The 23552-nt window shown below is 43.8% G+C and overlaps 1 protein-coding gene across 1 annotated transcript in view; it reads left to right on the forward strand.

Moving 5' to 3' along the window:
• The window catches only part of FOXO3 (forkhead box O3), an 89475-nt gene extending 66932 nt beyond the window's left edge, over window positions 1–22543 (forward strand). The window contains exons 2-3 of the mRNA XM_017828013.1: window positions 5790–7224; window positions 18448–22543. Coding sequence (XP_017683502.1) covers window positions 5790–7190 — 1401 coding nt within the window. The 3' untranslated portion in view covers window positions 7191–7224; window positions 18448–22543. The remainder of the gene's footprint in view (window positions 1–5789; window positions 7225–18447) is intronic.
• Window positions 22544–23552: the final 1009 nt, after the last annotated feature.

A 23552-nucleotide genomic window follows, 5' to 3' on the forward strand; every position in this document is an offset into this window, starting at 1 on the left:
TTCACCAGGAATTTCTACATACATGCACACAATTGGTAACTTTATTATTTATAATTTTGAAGCCACTGCATCTGTTTTCTTGTTTACTTGTAGTTGAATCTCCTTGAGGACTTTAAAGCAAACAAAATGTAAAACATGTAAAATGTGATTGTCCCGCTCTGCTCGGCAGTGGTGCTGCCTCACCTTGAATATTGTGTGCAGTTTTGGGCTCCACAATATAAGAAAGATATTAAGCTATTAGAGAGCATCCAAAGGAGGACAACAAAGATAGTGAAGGGTCTTGAGGGGAAACCGTATGAGGAGCAGCTGAGGTCACTTGGTCTGTTCAGCCTGGAGAAGAGGAGACTGAGACCTCATTGTTGTCTTCAACATCTTTGTGAGGGGAAGTGGAGGGACAGATACTGGTCTCTTCTCTGTGGTGACCAGTGACAGGAAATGGCATGAAGCTGAGTCAGGGAGGTTTAGGTTGGATGTCAGGGAAAAGTTTTTCAGCCAGAGGGTGGTTGAGCACTGGAACAGGTTCCCTAGGGAAGCGGTCACAGCACCAAGCCTTTCTTAGTTCAAGAAGCATTTGGATAACCTTCTCAGGCGCATGGTGTGATTCTTGGGGTGTCCTGTGCAGGGCCAGAAATTGGACTTGATGATCCTGATGGATCGCTTCCAACTCAGCATATTCTCAGAATCTACAAAAACTGGTTTGAAGCCAGTTTTGAGTTACTTCTGAAGAAGGCACAGACGTTGGTATGGACAGGTGGGCAAAATGTGTTGAATTATTCACAAACTCCAGTTTCAACAACAAACGAATGCAAAAAAGAAGTTGTCTGTTTCATTTTGCTTTTCTTGAAGAAATAATTTTTGGTGGAACCCATCTGTGGAAGGGTGTTCGTCCCAAAGGAGATTTGTGTGACAACATTTTCCGGAAGCTGGAAACTGAAATTCAAGTGAGCAAGCAGAGCCATGGAGAAGACAGACTCCCTCTGGTCAGCTAGAGTCTGATAAGCTGGAGTTATTTTCATGGCTTCTTTTCAGTGATATTAGATCTGATGCCTTTCTCTACTGTGTGGCTGCCAGAAAATTTCATATGGGAAAATTAAAACACTAAATATGTTAATACAGTATAAAATAAAGTCTGATTCTCCCAAGTGAGCATTATTAGCATTTATGGATCTGCAAATAGTGTTCATTTTTCTCCCACCATGTCCTAGTATCCCACTTGTTAAAGAACTGCTTTTGATTTGTAGCCTTAAATTTACAGTTTAGGAGCCCATATCTGAAATAACAAATTTGCCACTAACTACAAAACACTGAAAGAAAAACAGACCAGTGTGTAACTTGGACTCGGCAGCCACCAGCTGCACCTCATCTTGCTAGTCTTTAGTTGGCTTTTTTATAAAAAAAAAAAAAAAAGGGCGGGGACTTCTAAGAGTCAAGTTACACAACTCTCATTTTATTTTTAAAGTGAGTGGATTCCTTGTTGCGTTGTTGAGGATGATAAATTGATACCACATGTTGCTTCCAGACAAAAAGGACTCTGTACTGCAGTGGAAGCACTTGCAGCTGGTGTCTGAGTTAGTGGACGGACTCCACAAGGTAAACATGGCTTGGAAGAGGCTGGAACAGGCACAGAGAGGGGGAATTTTCTCCATTTTAAAGGCTCAAGCATTTGCTGCTGTTGCCTGACCGGGTCTGAGTGTTGAAATAACATGCAGTCCTAGCCTCCCTGGGAGACTGGTTCAGTTCTTTGTATCAAATGAAGGATAGGGCACTTTGGAAATGTTTGAGTGTCCTCTCTGTCAGCTTACCCATTTGTGGTCTTACCAAAATATCGAGAGAGACACATGGTAGGACATGGTAGCTGATCTCTGGGGGTTTTTTTGGGTAGCAAAATGTGGCTGAATCCCTCGAGGAGTATTAGCTGAATAAAATGCGGTGCAGTGGATCAACATTTATTAAAGCTGAGACTGTGGCCTTGAGTTTGGGGAAAGTGCTGTAAACCCTCATGTTGCTGCCCTGGCTACTGTGGGCACCCAGCTCACCCCTTCTTCTGGTGCCATCAGCCTAAGCCAAGGTAGGACAGCAGCCCCACTTGTCTGTGGCACTGCACCACTCTCTGCTCGCACCAGTTCTGCCCTGCCTCATGTGTGTTCCTTCGCCCTGCAACTTCCTTGTCTCCATGGACAGTCCCTCTTCCCTGCAGGACCACTTTTGAAGGGGACTGGGACCCAGCTGTTTGGCCTCGGGGCAGTATATGATGCTCTTGATGTTATCTGCAGGAACCTCAGTCTTCTGGCTCTTAGCAGAGCGAATGGCATTCTTCAAGACCAGTATAAATAGTAACACTAATAAAGGGAGGAGCTCATCATATTTCTTTTCGGCTCTGCTTATGTACAGTCCATATGTTGTACCCATCGGTGGTATCTGAGCTGTCTGCAGCCTGGCTAGCATCTATCCCGTATACATATGGTCTCCAGGACAGATGATGGAAGTTCCTTTATAGATCTTTTAAAGTTTCTCATTGCATTTTGGCATGGAAAAATGTGTTGTGTTTCCATCATCATGGCCTAATTCATCTCCCACATAAGTCAAAGACATATCCCTATTATTTTCATCAGCAGTGGCTTCAAATGATGAACTGTATTTTCTTTGCTTCCTCACCTCCTTTGTGGTTTGTTGCATGGTCATATACTAGTAGCGCACATGGTTGTGAGCAGTGATTGTCCCAAGATATTTTCCTATAATTTAAGCAGATAGGAATATTTTTTGACAGCTTAGAAAACAGGTAGAAAATACAGTTATTTCCATCCAGATTGCAGCAAGGTAGCACAGTGCAACAGCCTTTACTGATGTGAGTTGTCAATCCCTGTGGCTTCTGTAGCAAAACTTGCATGTGAACGGATAATAGGATCCAGCCTTAATTTGATTTGGCAGAGCATCCAACAGAAGGAAAAACCAAGAAACTCAGATACTGTTGCTGAAGAGGTTAGCGGGGGAGGCTACGTGAAAGAAGTGGGTTCTAAGGCAGTGTTTGAGCAGAGGGTGGATATGGGGTACACAAAAATAAATTGGCCCATAATTATGCTAAAGAAAACAATCTTCCTACAGAAGAAAAGCAAAGAAAAACAGAAGCAGGAGTGTAAGTGGCATAGTGCTTAATGTAAAGGAAAACAAACTGCTTGGATTTTTTATAACCACCAATTTTCAATGCAAAAGGATTATTACATTTTTTTATTACTTGTGTAAAACCAACACTGAGCAAAAAGATATAATAAGAAGAAAATTACACATATGCACGTACGTATCCACACATGCAGGAGTCCTCATCCTGAGAGGTGCCTCAGTCTCACAGTTTTACAATTTAGGATTTTTCATGGTTTTAGGCCAAATAGTTTCATACCACCATCAGAAATAAGCTCTTTTATGAGAATACTACAGGCTGAAAACTGTTAGCTGCTGGCATTTTGGCTGAATGTTTTTATATCTGAAGCTGTGTGTGGCACACTGTGTACGCCACCTTGGGTGTTTCTTTTCTGTGTTTTCTAAGATTTATTTTTCATTAGCAAGAATCACGATGCTGTGTATTCTTATACCCAGCATTTTTAGGTGGGGAACAGCATGGTTTGTATTGCTCTTATATGGCTCGGTGTGGTGGTCTAGCTTTGATTGTCCTCATCCTGCTGGCAGCTCTTTCTGAGAAGAGATCCACACGATGTTTTCACATGTGTTTGTCCATGAAAGTTACGGGGAATGAATGTGAGAGCTACCTGCATTGATGCAGTCCAAGCTGGAATATCAACAAAGGTTATTTAAAAAAAAAGAAACAAAAACAGTTCTTCAGCCAGTTTTACAGGGAGAAACCTGAGGAAGTAAGCAGTGATGCCTAGTTATTAGAAGTTAGACTGTTGCCAGACTCAAAATATAGTTAAAATGTCATCAGTTAAACAATAAAAAGCTCTTTCCTTCTTTAGACTGAAGAGCTATTATGGTGTGACTCAATCCACCATATTCTGATGGGATGATAGTATCGCAGAAATTGTCAAGTTTATAGCTGAGGCACTGACCCAAACTTCTCTTGAGCATGTCAGCAGAGTCTGACCTGCTGCTTCAAGTAAATTGTTTAAAACATAACAGTTGCTGTTTTGAACCATGGTCCATATGATTTCTCTTTTCATTAAGTGATAATCACAACCACGTCTGCTGTCTGCATGTGAGAAGAACTTCAGGCATGTTTTGCATTTCACACTGACAAAAACCACAACACTCAACAGTGGGGGAAAAAAAGGCATTTTGTACTGAAAAGAATTATTTTTAAAAATGCTAGACTGCATTTCTGTGTACATCAAATATGTCTCCAGTTTACTTATGTCAAGCATCCATTTATCCTAAGGATGCAAATGTTGAAGCACTTGTGAATGATTTGTTGATTGATTCATTCTTTGCCCATTTAAATCTGGAATTTCTTCAGAGTTTTGTAAATGAAGGACACTTTTCCTGGATAGTTTGATGATGCTATGGTCCTGTTTGTGTTTTTAAAGAATGTTGATAGGACAAATGTGATTTTATCCTTTTCACAGGTATAGCTGGTAATTGCCCAAATTTAACAAAAAGAGCTCTGCAGCTCTTTAAACTTGGAGGAATAGCACAAGGCATTTTTCAAAGGAATGTGGGATAGCTCCGAAAATCTTTTTACTTCCTCGTTGGAAAAAAAGTTTGTTTACCAAAACTGAAAGCATTCACACTAACAAATACTATTTGCTTTCCCTTTCTTTGATCCATATTTTAAGCACAAGATCAGCAGGATGCGTGAAGTGGGATTTTCAGTTATTTTGGTTTAAATCTGGTGCCATTTCACTAGGGGTACTGTGGACTGGTTTTCTCACCTTTCTCATTCTGAGGTGATTATAATTGGTTTGAGGCAATGTAGTTTTTGAATGGTAGATGTTACTGACTAGTGCAAGCAGGTAGAATGCAAGAGCAGACTGTATGCAGGCTCCTCGGAGAGTACTGTATTTTGTAGCATCCTGTACAGCGTGGAATATCTGACTGTGTACAGCAGCTTTATACAACTCTGTATCCAGCAGCTTACAGGAACAGGGATATCGTTGCATACTGTGTCACATCATGTTTTGAAGACTGTGAGGATACTATAGTGAGGGGACAGCTGGCCAGCTACTGAAGTACGGGCATAATTCTGGTGCCTCTAATCAAGAGACAAAGTATATCTTAGTCATCACAGAGTGCCTGTGGGAGAGGAGCAACAGCATTTGCAGTTTACTCAAGAATTATTATAACAAGTATACAGCACATGTGCCCATGAAGAATTAAAAAGACATTTGCAGAGGCTGTGATGAGTGTGACTACCCCTCCAGCCAGATTTTTGCTGTGCCTTTTCAGTTTTTATTTCAAGGAACTTATGGCAAGATTACTGATAGCATAGAAGTTTGTCCTGAGTCAAAAGCAAGGGAGAATCATCTAGCTCCATGCTGGCAGGAATAGAGCTGTGTCACACTCTTTTCCTTAGGATGCAGTTTTTAGGGGTGTAGAGGTGGGCACCAGGAATGCACAACTAGTTCAGGCTCGGGGAGTGCTTTACGGCAGCATGCTGGCATGCCACAGTCACACTCCAGTCCTCCTGTATGCAGCACTCTAGAAGTCCACGGAGATATCCAGAAGGGTCCAATGCTTTCATTCATGTTGCTTTTTTCAGGGGATGTTGGTTTAATGATTGAGATTTGAGTCATAAAAGAAGTGGGGTGCTGGTCTTGATGTTTTGTTTTGTTCCTTTCCTGCAGAATTCGATCCGGCACAACTTGTCACTCCACAGCCGATTCGTGAGGGTGCAGAATGAAGGCACTGGGAAAAGCTCTTGGTGGATGATCAATCCAGATGGTGGAAAAGGCGGCAAGGCACCCCGGAGGCGTGCTGTGTCCATGGACAACAGCAACAAGTACACCAAGAGCAGAGGGCGGGCGGCTAAGAAAAAGGCAGCCCTGCAGACCGCCCAGGAAACAAGTGAGGACAGCCCTTCTCAGCTCTCCAAGTGGCCAGGGAGTCCCACATCCCGCAGCAGTGACGAGCTGGATGCATGGACAGATTTTCGCTCCCGTACAAATTCAAATGCCAGTACGATCAGTGGCCGCTTGTCACCAATTTTGGCAAGCACTGAACTAGATGATGTTCAAGATGACGATGCTCCACTTTCTCCTATGCTGTACAGTAGTCCATCGAGCTTGTCCCCATCGGTAAACAAACCATGTACTGTGGAGTTGCCTAGGTTGACTGATATGGCTGGGACAATGAACTTGAATGATGGACTGACAGATAACCTCATGGATGATCTCTTGGACAATATAACACTCCCTCCCTCCCAGCAGTCACCCACAGGAGGGATAATGCAGAGAAGCTCCAGTTTTCCTTATGGTTCCAAAGGTTCAGGGCTGGGTTCCCCATCAAGTAGTTTCAACAACGCTGTGTTCGGGCCGTCGTCCCTGAATTCCCTCCGCCAGTCGCCCATGCAGACAATTCAGGAGAACAAGCAGGCCACCTTCTCTTCCATTTCTCATTACAACAACCAGACGCTGCAGGATCTGCTTGCCTCTGATGCACTTAGTCACAGCGATGTCATGATGACACAGTCTGACCCACTCATGTCACAAGCCAGCACAGCTGTGTCTGCCCAGAATTCCCGCAGAAATATAATGCTCCGCAACGATCCTATGATGTCGTTTGCTGCACAGTCCAGCCAGGGTGGTCTGGTCAATCAGAACCTGTCACATCACCAGCACCAGTCCCATAACTCCTCTCTTAGTGGCAGCCGTGCCTTGTCCAATTCCATCAGTAACATAGGCTTGAGTGACTCCAACAGCTTGGGATCCACCAAACATCAGCAGTCACCTGTCAATCAGTCTATGCAAACACTTTCTGACCCGCTGTCAGGCTCCTCTTTGTACTCTTCTAGTGTGAACCTCCCGGTCATGGGACATGAGAAATTCCCAAGTGACTTGGACCTGGATATTTTCAATGGGAGCCTGGAGTGTGACATGGAGTCCATTATCCGCAGTGAACTCATGGATGCCGATGGGCTGGATTTTAACTTTGATTCCCTCATCTCAGCTCAGAATGTTGTCAGTCTGAATGTGGGGAACTTCACTGGTGCTAAACAGGCTTCATCACAGAGTTGGGTGCCAGGCTGAAGGATCTTTGAGAGCAGGGAAAATGGGCAAACAGGTCAGTGCCCCATAGATGTGGTAAAATAATTGGTTCCTTAGTTTTATTGCAGTTTGCACAAAACCCTTAATAGTTAGTGCACACTAATAATATTAATTTGGCCTGTGATGGCTTGCTCTGTGTTTGTATGCAACAGGCACGACCAAGAAACGTGGAGATGTGGAGGGAAACGAGGCTAAGCTATAAAGGCTGTTCAACTGCAACACTGTCAGGACGCATCTGATGCTTAGCGTCCTTCTTAATTTAGGCATGAGAAATGTTAATGACAAATCAGACAAACCAAGGTGGAATATTTGTGGGTTTTAGGAATCACAGAGCTCTAACTCATCTTCTTTGAAGTCGCAACAGATGGATTCTTTCTTGCAGCCAGTGCCAGATGTAGCCAAGCTGTGTTACACAGGGATGGGGCGAGGGGGGCTCTGCAGTCAGTGCAGCAGTGTTGCTGCAGGGGAGGAAGATGAGTGTCTTTGCAAGATCAGTGTACTCACTGCAGGTTGGGTGTGTGGGACAGATCTAGACAGAATCAGAGTTGTCCTGCTGCTGTGGTAGAGCAACGCTAGCAAAGTTGTTTGTTTGTTTATTTGTTTAAATTGTACTTCTTGGGGGAAAAAAAAAAAAGGTAGCAAATGGAGAAATTATATATTGGAATAGCAAAGGTGAGATCCTGGTCTCAGGAATGTCCTGGATTTAATGTTTTAAGTAAGCAAAAATTGTTGCACTTCTTCCCCACTGAGGGGGGTAGATGTAATTTTCTTTTGGACTCCAGCAAGAGAATATCTGTAGGTTTGGGTTCTGGCATAGATGCTTTTTAAATATTAGCCTCCTCAGATTAATTTTTTTTCCAGATTGATCCATTCTTTTCCATTGCTTATTTTCCACAGCTGGGGGCATTTGAACTTGTAAACATTGTTTCTATCATCCTTCTCTATGATTCTACAGGCTCCTGCCCATACCTCTGCCTGCTCACATGTACATACTTCCTGACTCATAGGACAGGTGCCACACAAAGTGCCCTTTCTCCTTTGTTTATTTATTAGTATAAGGGAGTAGATTTCAAAATACAGTAGGATGAAAGGTTAACTATAAATTATTGAAAGTGTTCTATTAACTTCAAAATAGTATGTAGGGTATCTCAGTGGTGAAGTTATACAAGGCATTCATTCAATTTGCAGCTTACTTCCAGCTTTCTTATTTTCCAGATGAAGGATGGAAAGAAGGAGTCGGTGTCATTTGACTTTACAATGCATAATTTGCCCCTTTCATCTTTAATTGTGTTTTCGGGCACTGTTTCACAGTTAGATGTTCAAGGGGAAGCTTTGTGGTAGGTGAGCAGCAGTGGTCAACCTCCTGAATGCTTTCCTGTTTCGTGTGTGTACGGAGGACCTCAGGAGACATGTGCTGTGATCTGCTGTCTGTGAGGGAGAACAAGACTGCCCAGGCATTCTCCTCTCAGTCGATCTGCAAAGTTGCTGTGCTCTGATGGAGTGGTTGGTTTGCACAGTCCTTTCTGTTTCAGTAGAAGGATTTCCTCTGGTTCTTGCACATCTCACTCAAAGCGAGAGTGTTGCAGTGCATGGCCAGGAGACGGGCTGCGGAGATGGACTATAGAGGACACCATGTCCTGCTGACCCTGTGTGAGATGGCAACTTGGCAAGTCAAGTGCCACAGCTGAATTTTGGGTTTTCTTTAGTTCCAGTGATGGAGAATTCAGGAAAGGAAAGGGAGAAAAAAGATAATTGTCTTGAGAACCAGGATGCAAAAATTTGCAGAAAGTCATGCTTTCTGACCAGTTCTCTCTTCCTCCATTTGCATTTAAAAACCTTCTTTGCATGATGTAAAAAAAAAAAGGCTCTAGGAACTTTATTGCTGTGAAACATCCAGCAGTACAATCTGTCAAATGGGGCCTGAAAAATAGATGTTATTGACAGTTTTGCTTGACACAGGCAAATAGGGCAGCCTCCTGCTTCCATAGCTTCATTTGCTATGTGTAGGTAGAAGCCGCCGCAGGGGGACTTGCCTAGGCAGCACAGAGACACACCAGCCCACCTCTTCACTGATGCTCACTGCTGCCTCTTCACCCCGGCCTCTGGCAGTCACAGAAAGCATAGCTGCCGTGATCCTTTTCAGGCTGCTCCCTCCGAATAAAGGAACTGACACATCTGTGTGAGCAGAGTCTCATTGCAGAGGACAGATTTATTAACAAGACAGCTCTTCTCAGTGGATTACTGTCCAGTCATCTGTGGAAGCCTTTCTCCCTCTCTCTGACAAGTGGACCGGCTGCTGTGGGGTGCCTCTGGTATCAGGTGCAAGCGCAGATGATTTCTGCTGAGGTGGTTCATCATGCACCCTTCCTCATCTGTTAAGCAGCACTGTTTGAAAGTATGCCTCCCTACAAGCATCTCATATTTTGATAGGGACTCCTTGCATGACATCAGATCCAATTGTTCTGAACTGCTCTTCTCTGTTACTTTCTCCGCTGTAGCAATAGGAACCCCTGAATTAAAATCTTCTCTCAGCAATGTTCATGACCCCAGTAATGAATCTTACAGGCTCCGAAGACTGGGGAATGCTTTCAGCAAAACAGCCTGGTGATTGCTCATGCTAAATCCGTTTCAAAAGGGCAGCCAGGTGTGTTTTGCAGGCAGGCAGAAGCAGTTACAATGGATTATTGGCATACCTGGGAATAGTGAGTGCTGTGTTTTCTATGAAAAATAAGAGAAACGGTGGAGTAAGTTTTCAGGAAGAAAAGAAAGAAGGCAAACACATAGGTATTTAATTTATACATACTGTAGGTATAGGGGGAGGTTTACTTTGGAAGAAAATCAACTACAATTTCTTCATTGGGGAATTAAAAAACCCCTGGAGGGAGGTGCCGCCATTGCAAGTTAGTGGCTTTGCACATTTGCTGTACACAAGCCCATGCATGGTCCCTGGAGAGAGCCCCACCCAATCCCACCATGCTGGCCTGTGCCCATGAGGCTGGCCATGCCCAGCCTTTCAGAGGGCTCTCATTGAGGCATATTAAATGAATTTGGGTTTGTTTCGATTTTTTTCTCTTACAAGAAGAAAAGGAAAAAATCAGTATGTTCTTCTCTTGCTTTATGCACTCAGCCATAATTTTCTCCTCTTACACTGCCTGGGGCCTCTGTTCCTCTATCTCTACCTGCTTCTCAAGAGCACTGGATAATGCCCTCTGCCCACTCAGATAATCATCACCTAGGTATTTCAGCTTGTTTATCAATAAATAAAGACATCACTATTCCCTCACCTGTCTCTAGAATACCTTTTATTTTGAAATTATTGGGTCTTCTCCTAGTCTGGGGTTCTCACAACGCTGCACTTTGCTCTGGGGTCCTTCTCAGCTGACAAGTCCAAAAGGACTTGGTTTTTGCCAAAGAGTAGTCCCAAACAGAACATCAGGGGAGACTATTCAGGACATTTGCTACTGCCTGGAAGGACAGGAGCTGGTGAACAATTACCACTTGGGCAAACATTTTCTCCAGCATCAAAACCCGTCCAAGAGGTTGTTTACCTGTATTGTTTCAGTGATCCAGTTTACAGTGGCACCGTGCAGGGTGCCTTCGATGCTGGCAGGGTTGGGAACGGGTGGAAAATGGCTTGGCACAAGCAGGGCAGGAACTTCTTGAGCTGGTGTCACCATCTGAAAAACTCATCTAAGCTGCATCTTCTGAGAGAGATTTCAATGTGCCATTTAGCAGGATGCCTCTGGGCTCTGTAACAGAGCTGTGCTGGAGTCACGTTGACTTGTTTGAAAATTACATGTAGAATACTTGACAGATCAGTTAAAGTCACTCATTTTCCCCTAGTATCATATAGGTGCCACATCATCTTACTGCAGTAGTAGAGTGCTCCAAATAGCAACATCATGTAATGTTCACACAATTTGATGATTAACATCTCTGATTAAAAAAAATCTTGGGAAACCTAGCAAAATGCCTGTTGGTATTTCATTAGTCTATATCAGCTTGAACTACTTGCCAATTTGTTAATTGGTGTTCAACCTGTTTCTGCGTACAATTCATACCGAAGATGAATAGGTCTGAGGATGACTTAGTATTTACAACACCATCTTAAAAGTGAAAATAGTTAGTCAAAGATCTCCATTTTGATGGAGTTTTGAATCAGAGAGTTCTGTACAATATGCCACAAAAAAGATGATTTTTGTTTTTTACCAGAAGTCCTATGCCCATGAAAGCTTTCATGCAGAAATCGGAATTGGTGGATGACTTGCCCGAGGACACTGACTGCCTCAGGACCATACTTGCCACTCTTACTATCAAAAATGAGGTCTTTAGGGGTAGGGCTGGCAGGTTTCTTACACAGACCCAAGTTGGGGCTGGCTGCCTGTAAAATATCTAAAGGAAATTCAAGAGCAGCAAATTCTTCTGCTCCATTTCTGATGGGTTAGTGGTTAAAGTGGTGGTTCTTGTAACATTTAAGTATTGTTTCTACCAGTGCAAGTTTTGAAAGGTGGTTTTGTGACTAGCTGAACACCACACATGCCAAGTTTTGTCTTTGAACAAAAATATCTATGTAGAAAATGTGTTTTGTGAGGAACAGGGATCCCTTTAACTCCAAGGAGGGCCTGCCCTGAGCAGGCTCCTCGGTCACCAAGCACACATCAGTGGCAGAGGACCAAACTCCATGCTCGTGGCTGCTGGGGAAGAGGAGAAGGGAAAGCTGGGCAAACCCCACTGGGGCTGCCCCCCATGCAGGCCACTGAAGCCCATCGAAGCCCCTTGCACGCAGAGGCCAGTCCTGTGCTTGCAGGGATGATGTGGCTTTTGCTGTGTGAAGGCAGCAGGAGCTGACACAATGAATTGCTCACTCATTCTGGGAGTAGAGCTTTTTGGGTTTGGTACTTTTTTAGTCTGGGTTTATGTTTGGGGGTTTTATTAACCCAGGGCAAAGGTCTGTAAAAGCCAGAATTGCCTCCACAGGTTTGTGTTGTGATTGTACAGCAGCTGAAGCCAGGACAGTGGTCTGATCCTGTGGTTTGGATGTTCTTCTGTTGGTGTTTTATATAGATGTATTTTTTAGTACCTCATGCTTTGTCATGTGATTCAGCAGCAATAATTAGGCAGAAACTTGCTGTCCCTGCAGATGCCAAGATTACAGGATGACATACTCTCACCAGATGACAGCACAAACTGATATTTTTAGAACAGCCCGCATCAACTGGTCTCCCCAGTGCTTTCCTCCTTGGATCAGCAGTGCGCAGATTTTATTACAGAATGAGTCTTTGCAAATTGTCTTTCTCACGTGAAGGAGCCATAATGATTGTTTAGAGCTGCAGATCAGTGTTGGTCCCCAGATATGCTGTTGCCTGATAGCTGGGCTGGTTACAGGTGGTTTTTCTTTTTTTCTTTCCTTCTTTTGAGCCAGATTTTTAAATAGCCCCCATGATAGCATATTTTGTTGAAGAAGTGCGTAATGAGAGATCCTTTTTAGAAGCATAGCGTCAGGCAGCTGAGGAAAGGTTGAGATCTTTTTTTCATAGCAATTCGGCACTCAGCCAAGGTGATGAACTGACAGCCGGAGAGGTTTGAGTCTTGTGTTGGTGACAGCCAAAAAGCACAGGTATAGCGTGGGTGGCAGGAGCACACGTATTTGAGTAGTACCATACATTAACAGCAAGGCTTTCTGTCCTGGCCTGGGGAGGGGGGGTGAAGGAAGGATGCTCATGCAATGCCAGCCTCAGCTCCTGGTGCCTATGGTGAAGAACCTCCGGCAAGATGTTCCCATCAGCATGGCCCCTAACTGAGTCCCTGATGGTGTGGGAGACACTGACCCCGTTAAATCAGGTACCTGTGGCAGAGTAGCATTAATGCTCTGCTCTGGTCCAGTCTTCAGGGGCTGTTTAATCAGCTTTTCCACTCAGATTACCACACAGGGTGGCAGTTATTGGAATCTGGCAGAGTGGACATCTGCTGAGCAGTAATCGGACAGAGACGCAGCTCAGCTAACGGAAGCTGCTGTGCAGCCATGGTTTTCTGCCATTACTCCAGGAAAAAAGCCACTTTTCCCAGATGATGCTGTGGAGAATGGCTTGAGTTTACGCACCATTACAGCTGAGCTGAATATCTTGCCCATTGTTTTTCCCTTATGTTGCCTGCTTCTCCTGGCTTTTATAGGTAATTCATTTCCTACAAATCTAGATAAAAATCTAGTTTTGAGGAAGGACCTTCTCTCTCTTGCATTTTTTTCCACTTGTAAGTCATGATAGTCCTGCCTTAAATCAACATGGTGGAAATCCTCTGGTGTGAGCGTTATTGGCCTGACATTTTCAATTTACTGCAGAAGAAAATGAGAAGACTCCATAGCAGGGAAGATGTTTTTAAAATAGGCTTGGCACCTGGCAAAGAAAAAGAAAATCTCTGTGAGGACGTTCAGACTAATGGGTACATAGCATGTTTCCATAGCACTGTAAACCCATAATTCAGGATATTTCCAGCAATTACCTTTTACTCTAAAATGTGACTCTCATTCTTCAGATTCAAAGTGCAAGCAAAATCCTTCTCTGGTCTTGCACAGGTGCAGTAGTTACACATCCTTTCATGATCTGCAGTAGACATCTCCTTCCCAGTGCTCCCGAGCGTCTAAAGAAAGCACTGTTATTCCAGCTGATGGGCTTTATCCCTAACAGAAGATGTATTTTGCAAGCATTTTTGGCCTTCTTCCTCTAGTCCAGCAGCATCCTGCCTAAAATGTGCTGTGTTGAACACCCAGGCTGATGTTCTCAGTCAATGGCAGTGTCACCCATAACTGGCGGGATTTCCACCCCACTTCTCAGGCTCCTGAACAAAAGGCAGGAGATAAAATCTACCAAAAGGTTGTCAAGTAAGAAGCCTGATGACCTTATGGAGAGAAGTAGTCCTGTGTCTAAACTCTTCTGCGTTGGCCAGGGCAGAGGACTGAACCCAGCCTGATGTAGTGGTTCTCAACAGCAATCGGGTATCAACAGTGCTTGTGCTCGGTGTTTCCTTTTCAAGTGTAAAATGGGTAGAAGGGACCTTACCCACCTTTAAGGGTAAAATGAACTGCCCAGAGGAGTAGTGGACTCTCCCATACTGGAAATATTTCATACTTGACAGGGTCCTGAATAACCTAACCTGAGGCCTTGCCTTCAACAGAAAGTTGGACCAGATGATGCTGAGTCCCTTCCAACCTGGACTTTTCTATTAGACACTTATGGTTTACGTGCCTATGTGACTACCAGCACAGCAACACTTTAGCTCCAATTAAGTCCTAGTTCTGCGCTGACGTTCTTCCTCTTTCCATTCTTCTCCCTCTCTCTCTGCCCCCAATTCTGAGCTGGAAAAGATCTATTTTTACAAGTAGAACTTAAAGAGAAAATGTGAAGTTGCGACTGCCTGAAAGTTCAGGAAATAAAGCACATTAAGTTGCCAGTTCTTTTTTTGTCCTTCGGCTTCATCCCCTGATCTCAGTGTTGTCTCTCAGCAAAGAGCTATCCTAGTGCCGTATGTGCTAAGCCTGTAGGGTGTCACTGTGGCATACCTCCTGTGGCATCAGGATTCCTAATTTTTATTGTGCTTGAACAAAAAACCCTCATGCTGCAGTTTTGTCACTATAGAAGGACTGGCCACAGTAGTTATCATCCTTACTTGTTTCTAAACAAATACTGTGTATTTTTCAGTCTTGAGCTGTGAAACCTCAGGCAGAATTTTAACTGGTAACCACACATAGTCAAGTCTTGCTTTTTTAACCTCCCCCCATTTTGGAGTAGAAGCTCTACTGCTGGAGGCGATGACAAATCGAAGGGCAGAGGCACCAGAATGAATGCACATCTGTCACTGAAGGACACAAATTTCCTTGAAAATGTTTGCATCCCAAGTGTCTGGACAGTAAAAGTAGTTACTGGGATTTCCTATCCCTGGAGAGTCATTGCAAAGTGGTACTCAGGGAAAAAACACTTGTTTTACAGACCTCTAAATGGTAATATTTTTCAAGATACAATCCACTCAAAAAGCCTTCCAGCCAAATCAGGAGATCCTTGGTAGGCTGCCATCCGGAGGAGCTGTGTGTTGATAGTGCAGTTTCTCATACCAAAATTATGTAAAGGAGCACATAACTTTTAACAGAAAACTGCGTGTGCTGATTGTTACATTAGCTGATTGTTACATTAGCCCACTGCTAAACCAGGGCACGTTATCTGCACCTCGCTCTGGGTAGCATCAATGCAGCACCTTTCTGAAATTTCTGAAGAAATTTCCAGTGCTACATAATTGGCACCATTGGGAATCAAAGGAGAAAGCAACAGGCAGCAAATGATCCTTCAGAGCTGCTCTGATGGTGCACAAGCTGGCATGGGGCTTGGTAGATGACCGTCCAGTTAAGTGGTGAAGTGATGTGAGACAGAGGCGAGGAAATGTTGCTGGAGGGAAATCACAACCAACAGCTTGGCCACAGAGTAAAACGAGAGTAGCATTTGTAACCGGTCAGTAGCAAGGGTAGAGGATGGGAAGGCAGAGAAGAGGACAGAAGAAAGGGATGTCTCATCTCCTACAATCCTCATCTCCTGACTGTTTGCAAGCAATAATGTAAACCTTTTAGCAGGGCCTGTTGTAATAGGACAAGGAGTAATGGTTTTAAACTAAGAGAGGGTAGATTTGGATTAGATATAAGGAAGACGTTTTTTACAATGAGGGTGGTAAAACACCAGAAGCGGTTGCCCAGTAAGGTGGTGGATGCCCCATCCCTGGAAATGTTCCAGGCCACATTGGATGAAGCTATGAGCAACCTGATCTAGTTGAAAATGTTCCTGCTCACTGCAGGGGTGTTGGGCTAGATGATCTTTACAGTCTCTTCCAGCCCAAACCACTCTGTAATTCTGTGATAAACGGAGATGTAACTGGAACACTTGCTTCCCTGCCTTGGTAGTGTTCTCATTGCTACGAAGCAGCAGGCTGCTAACTCAGGGTGAACAGAGGCTTTTTGTGGTGAGACAGAAAGAAAGAGTCTGTGGGTCTATTACAGACTTTACCAGGGTAATTTGAAGACAGGCAGGTTAAGACTTTGATCTGTTTCTTTTCATTTTTTAATCCATTTGCAAAGTCCGTATAAATAGAGCTGTGAAAATGGAACGTGGTTTGGTTTTGCTATGAGCAAATTTTGCCTCAACTGTGCGTCTGTCTCCTAAATGTTGTCACTGTCGAAGGACAGGTGTCCTCAAGAAAAAAATATCAGGCAGTGCCACTTTCACAAATGATGCTCATCTTCATTCATGCTCCAGTTTTTTCTCATCCCTTTTTTTCATAGTACAGTATTTCACATAGATTTTTAATGTAAATGTTAAACAGTACTCTGGTACTTCATCGGGAGTTTCTGTACTTGTTTACTTTTAATTAACAACTTTATTCAAAGTCAGCAAGACTTCTCACACATGCCAAAGTTAAGCCCATGCTCAGCATAACTGGCGGATGCATGAGAGGGAGCTGACTTGCTGGGCTGCAGCGTTTGGGACCCAAGCCCTGCCTTTGGAGGGTGTTTTGCTTTGGAAAGTCACTAATTTCCAACCCCCTCTGGTGCTAAGGCTTTAAGAGGTAGAGAAAGGGATGTGCACTTGTTTGAGCTGCATACAAGCCACTAGCCAGGGGGCTACCAGGCCTATCTGGGTGTCTTCTGCTGACCTTGTTACGGCCATCAGGACACACTTACCAAATGAAGTCGTTGCCAGGCAGTCACATTAACGAACGGCCAGCATTAATTTGCCCTTTGAAAATGAAGAAATCAATATGTTGATCCAGTTGGAAATCCCTTTATTCACAAAACAGTCTACCCCAAACCCCTCCACATAATTAAGGCTAAAGCCAAATTTTGTTTGGGTGAAACATGCAATCTGTCTGCTCCCTAAGCTGTGCTGAATGAAGTTCTCCCCTAATGGCACAGGGAGCAGCTGTCACACTGTTGCTCTAATAACCATGAGCCAAAATGATTAAATTTCCATCAATCATTTAGCATTATCAGAATAGGCCATTTTAATAAAATGTTATCATGGGATCAGTGCCGGGCACCTTAGAAAGCAGACAGTCTTTGAGTGATCCTCCTTGCAGGAGATGCCGGTCCAGATTAAACCAGCAGTTCCACCCCATTTTTCATGGGGGTGCCTGATAGCAGGATCTTTTGAGAGCAAAGACATTCCTCCAATCAACTCAATGGCTTTTAGGTTTCAGCCATTGTCCCATTGTTCTTGCACTGTATAAAAAAATCATCAATCGTTCATTTTGGGGAAAATCCTTAACAGGTAGTAAGTGGTGTGAGGGGCTAAGCCCTGTTTTCAGAAGCCATTTCAGAGCCAGAAGTTACATGGTAGCATGTCTACCAATTGAGCTTTCTGAAAATGTGACAGGATTTCATGGGAACGTTTAAATGACCATACTTTCTGAAAGCCTACTTGATGCTTTCCTATATCTTTAAACCACCTTTAAAACTCTGTTTCCTTGGTCCCCTTGGTTGAACTGTTCATCTGTTTTCAGTGTTTTACCTATTTACCGTGTCCCTTCATAGTCATCTCCATTCTGGATCCAAGGTATCTCTGCAGTGTCTCTCCCTCTGCAGGGAAGTTTCATGGCTACAGAATACGATGGACCCTAACGCAGTTTTTAAAGCCAGGTGGACCCTGTCTGTTGATGGTGTGTCATGTGAGCAGGAAGATGGAGAACTCCAAAGTCCACACTGAAATTCGTGGCTCCTCACTACTTCTTTTGAGCAGCTTCCTTCGCCTCTCCTGCAAGGCTGGCTGTCGATGTCAAACACTGACAGAAGATTTATCCAGCCTTTTGATGATGCTGAGAAAGGGTGATCATGAAAAATGGAGAAAAGCTGGAGGATCCTTTCATAGTTCACCTGCAAATACGCTTAACAAATAGACAATGCACTGGGTTTCTGTAAATCAGATTTGGCCACCATTCTTCTTTGGAGAGAGGGTTTTTTCTTCTCTTTTTTGGAGCAGATAAACCAGCAATAAAACTCTCAAACCTTGGCAAAGGAGAAGCATTTTGAGGCAGGATCACAGTGCAACATATTCCTTGCTATATGTTTGAAGCTTCTGGGTGCTAACAAATCTAAATTTCTCATCAGTGTAAGCTGTTGTTGGGTTTGTATGTGTGCTTGGTTGCCTTTTTTGTTGTGCTTTTTTCCTATATGCAGTAGTCTCACTTTCTTTTTCTTTTTCCTCTCCAGGCCCTCAAACTGACACGAGATGTAGAGAGAGAACCCTTTGCCAAATCTGCTGTCAGCAAGTGGACAGTGATACTGTTTACAGCTTACAACCTTTGTGAACCCTGCATTATTTTCCTAATGAAGCAGACTGTTAATAGGCCCCTTACTGGAGTGAAGATCCTACTTTTTTTTTTTACTTTTTTTTTTTTTCTTCCCCTCCTCTTTTTGTTGGAAATTGAACTCATTCTGAAGTATGCAAAATCTTCCTTTTCTGGGATGGCCAAGCACCTGCTGTGGAGACAATGTTCAGCACCATCCTGTTGAGAACACACTGTGTAGCCTTTTACAGTAGTTACTTGTCAATGAGTATGTGGTGTTTCAATATATTAATGGTTTATGGGATGTTTTAAGTTGGTTTTCTTTTTGGAGGTTTTCCCCATCTGTCCAGCCTCCCCCCTACAACCTCCAGTTTGATTTCCTTAGATTTTTTACCATTTTTGCTTTCTCGCCCTGGGGAATTTGAAGTACTGTGCACACGCAAGGAAATGATCATAACCCAGCACTGCTCAGGTGCCAGGGTTTTCTGAATATAGAGCATATGTTAGACCGATCAACTGGCTGAATTCCAGAGAGAGGGGATGCGCGTGCCCTGTTCGCTTGTTGGGTTGGTTTGTTTGTTTCTTTTTTATTCTTTCCTTAAATTTAATGGTACACCCCTGCCTTCTGAAAGTGTCAAACCAGAGCTGATTGCAAAACAAGGGAAGATAGTGGGTTTGCCTCTTGGCTCATGGGGACGGTCTGACAGCGGGTGCTGTTGCCCTCACGTGCACCAAGGCAGGAGCCTGCGTTCTGCTCAATGGAGCAGGCTCCCCTCCTGCCTTATGTTGGTAAGGCTGCCCCTACTGCCACAGTGAGCTGGTGAGGAGTTGTGGGCTGAGCTGCCAGACGAGGTGAACATAGCCACCTGTAGAGATGCATTTGAAAAAGCAAAAAGTAAGGGAAATGTAGCAGCTGGGCATCGGCAGGTGACTTGCAGTGACAATGAAGGGAGCTGAGGCACAGGTCACTGCAGTATGCGTTACTGCATCAGTGATCCTTTTTTGTTGTTGTTGTTGTTTCAGACATATCCTTGATTATTTTTTCCTTCTCATTATGTATAATCCATTGTGGCAGAAGAAGCAGGAGTGGGAATGGCAAGGTGACAGTATCATACAAATGGCTTTTTCACATAAGCATAGATTGTATCAAGATAAATGACACTGAAAGACAAGGCAGTTTTATATATTTTGCTTCTAAGATTTTCTTTTATAAAATGAATAATAATTAATAATAATAATGAATAAAAGGTATGGTGCTGTATAGATCCTCTCTATAATCTGGAAATTTGATTACTTTTTATTAGTATCTTGGGGGGAAAGGGATACAAAAAAAAGAGGTACATAGGAACTCAATATGAAGAGGTTCTGAACAGGACAGTGTTCATAATTCTCCAAAGTGATATATGAAGTTTTTTTTCTTTGCATAAAAGCATTATGCATATAAATATATAAATATATTTTATTATGTACAGAAATGGATCATTATGCATGGATGTTAGGAAAACAAACTAGCATTTTAACCCAAAGTCTCAGTGCATGAGTTCCCACCGACACGTGTCCCATGCAATGTGGAGTGACTCCCTCTCGCCACTGCCACCACACATGCACAGCCATGCACACATGCGCGCATTTGTGGGCCCTTCCTCACTCCTTACTTTCCAGGTCCCTGAGGTGATACAGGTGAAACAACAGCTCCTAGTGTGATGGAAGTTTTGTTTTTGTACTGTAGCCTCCACGCTGTTCTCTCACAAAGATGCACCTCTTGGTTTCTCCCCCCAGTTATGACTGTGTAGGCTCTGTGCAGTTGTGGTTAGCATAGCCCTGTAGCATATCAACTCTTCCAAGCAGCCAAGGGTTTATCATTTGCCTTTTAAAAAAACTTCTCTTCTTTTTACACTGAGGTGGTCTGTTTGTCAGTGTGTGGCTTAGTTTATAGTATTCATTGGAGTTGGCTGGTGCTCATTGCCCATCTCTATCAGAAGCCAGCCTCCCAGGATGCTTGTGTGGCACACCTGGGCACCTTGCTTATTGGAGTCCAGTTGCAAGCACCTTTTACTGAAATTGGGCTAGGGTTTGTCACTGGCCTCCTCTGAGCATTAGCTCTCAGCTTCCCAGTACACCCCAAAATGTGGGTGTATGCTGAAGGACTCCCCTCTAGTGCTTCTTTCCCTGAGGCTTCTTTGCAGCTACCACCTTGCGGCTGGACTTGTGCCCTGGCCCCGTGGTTTTGGCCGCCAGCAGAGTTCACTCTGTGGCTCCTCATGCTGGGGTGCAGCATTTGATCCCTGCATGATCCCTCTCCAGTAAGACCCGAGGAGCCTGCCCAAAGACCCACCAGCCAGGTCACTGACAGATCCAGTAAGGCCTGACTTGATGGTATGGCCAAGGTGACCAAAACTCATAATTTTTTTTTTGTCTTGGTACAGATTAAGTTCTTGTCAAAGGCAAGGGAAGGCCTGTTAGTTTAAACAAAGTGGGGGCAACTTCTGCTCTGTTCTGGCAGCCTAGCCTGCTTGAGTTCAAATGAGCTGGCTCCTGCTGTCAGAAATGAGAGAGAAAACTATGGCCTGCTCTGTTCAGAAAATGGAGAAATAACACCTGATTTAGAGACAGCCCATCAATGGCAGAGAAGTTTTTTTAAAAAAGTAACAAAACATTAGCAGCTGAAAGGCTTAACCTGCCTCCCAGCAGTGTCAAGGAAAGCATTTCCATTGGTGTGGCTGGAACACCTTGAGCCCCTGCTTTGGAGAACATCCCAGCACTTGCTGAAGAGGGTTGGACTTGGCCTTGGTTTGGTTTCTGTTGCTCATTTTTGGGGCCAAAAGTTTTGAGTGAAAGTGCCTGGTGTCAGGCACTGAACACTGGGGACTCCAGTGTGGTCACAGAGGTTGAGCTGCTCTGCCCTCATCACTTCTTGAAGGAAGGGGAAGTGACAGGTCCCCCCAGGCCCAGGGGAAAGTCATCCTCCTCTACACCTGCTGAGGTGCCCAGCAAAGGTCCTTCACTCCAGAGGTGCTAAATAAATCTCACTGAATTCAAAGGGCCACTTACTTACGTGTCAAAATACAGACTTGAATAGCTAATTTTGGGAACCTAAAAATTTGGCCTTTGAGTCTTTGAACATGTTTATGCCTAGAAGTTTTCATTGTGGAATCATGTAAAACAGATAAAAGTAATGGTCACAATTACGTGGTTATCATTTGAACACTTGGTCTAAACAAAAGGTCTAAAAAGCTGTTATTTATGCAGTTTCTAGTCACAGATTGGGGCTTGATTTAATGATTTTGTAAAAAAAATTTCTCTTGAGAATAATGGGATCGTTAAACACTGTTTAACTCTAGAAATTGTTGTGCCACCGCTTAAAAAAGTTACCTTTTAGGTTATGTATTTCTCTAAAATTATGTCATTGCTTGGCAATCGGTGTCCTGTAAGTGTTTCTAGTACGCTTCTAGAATTGCCAACAGATGCACAGGGGGACCAGATACATTTCGTTACTATGGGTTGGAAAAAATGGATTGTACATTTGGCTTCACATGTTAAACTTTTTTTTTAAAAAGTTGCATGATTGGAAAAAATATGTATACAGTATCTGTAAAACTGTTTTATCTGTTTCTGTTTCAAGCCATGTAAATTGGAAGAATATTAAATCCACAGCCTTATTGCGCATGGCCGTCTTTACATACCGAAGAGCTGAACAGTTTATACTTTTCATTTGGGCTATCTTGTACTTTCATTTGAAAGCAGACACTCTCACGTTGCAGTCTTACTGAGGATTTTTTATTTAAAAAAGAAAAAAAAAGAAAAAAGATGCTGCCCTGGAGGAATATATTACCTTACTACTCAGAGGTTGAAAGGAAGTTTGTTTTGGAGCAAAACCTGCCCCTTTCCAAACGAAGTAGAGACGCAGTGCTTACTCCACTTGGTGTTAGTAGATATTGCCTTGTGTATTCCATTTTAAATTGTAATCTAGTTTGTAAAAGAGATGGTGACGCATGTAAATAAAGCATAATGGATCTCTACATTGCACATTTGCCTTCCCTCTGTTTTATTGTGTCATGGACAGACGTGTAAACACAGGACCTGGAGAACAGGTGATTTCCAAGCAGCAGGTGAGAACAGGTGGGGGGGTCTGGAGCTGGGGAGGGGTCCCAATCCTGCATCCGTTAGTATCTGTAAATCCATATTGACGTGGGCCTCTGTACTTCAACCCTTCAGCCAAGCTAGCATAGTTTTGGTGGTCAAATAACCCCCAGTGGGATCATTTACTGCTGCTAACAAAATCACAAAGTTCACTTGATTTTGGGAATGGGGGGGTTGTCCCCTGGGGTGGCAGCTGCACCCTGCAGCTTGCAGATGAGTTCGCCTGACCTGGGAGACAATCAGACCAACTGCAGACCTGTCAGAGAAGAGTTACACACCCACCTCTACCCCTCCCTCCCCCACTGTGGGCTTGGCTGGGTTTCAAGCTGTCTTTGAAAAATGCTTGGAGTACTTAAAACCACCCGTTAGGGATTTGGGATAAGAAAACCAACAGCCTGACTCAGCAAAAAGCTATACTGAAGGCTCTGGCCGAGACACTAGGGAGCATGCTCAGAAACATGAGACGTGGGCAAAAAATCTCTTCTCCCACCCTGATGAGAAGTCCCAGATGTATATGGGTTTTTGGAGTTGTTTTGCAGGAGCAAATCATATTTTCAAGAAGGAGCAGCCTTTCCTTATGGGAGGGAAGGGTTTCAAATGACTCCAGGGGGACAGCCTCCATGTTGTCCGTGCAGAGCCCACAGGAATGCTGTGCTGAAGTCATGGCTAGGCTTCGCAAACAGCAATAAAGAGCAGCTTGGGGATATCCCTTGTTTAACAAAGCAAGAGCTATTCAGGTTTTGTCCTAACTAGAGATAGCCTGAAATATTACAAGATCCAGTCAGAGAATACTCTTTGACCAGGATGAAGTGCGTGTTAGCCTTCCCAGAGTGAGAGCGCACTTGTCCTGCAGCAACTACTCAGAAATTGAGCTGTTTTGCTTGGCTT

Source organism: Lepidothrix coronata, unplaced genomic scaffold (genome assembly GCF_001604755.1).
Source record: "Lepidothrix coronata isolate B3197 unplaced genomic scaffold, Lepidothrix_coronata-1.0 Scaffold5, whole genome shotgun sequence".
NCBI classification, from domain to species: Eukaryota; Metazoa; Chordata; class Aves; order Passeriformes; family Pipridae; genus Lepidothrix; species Lepidothrix coronata.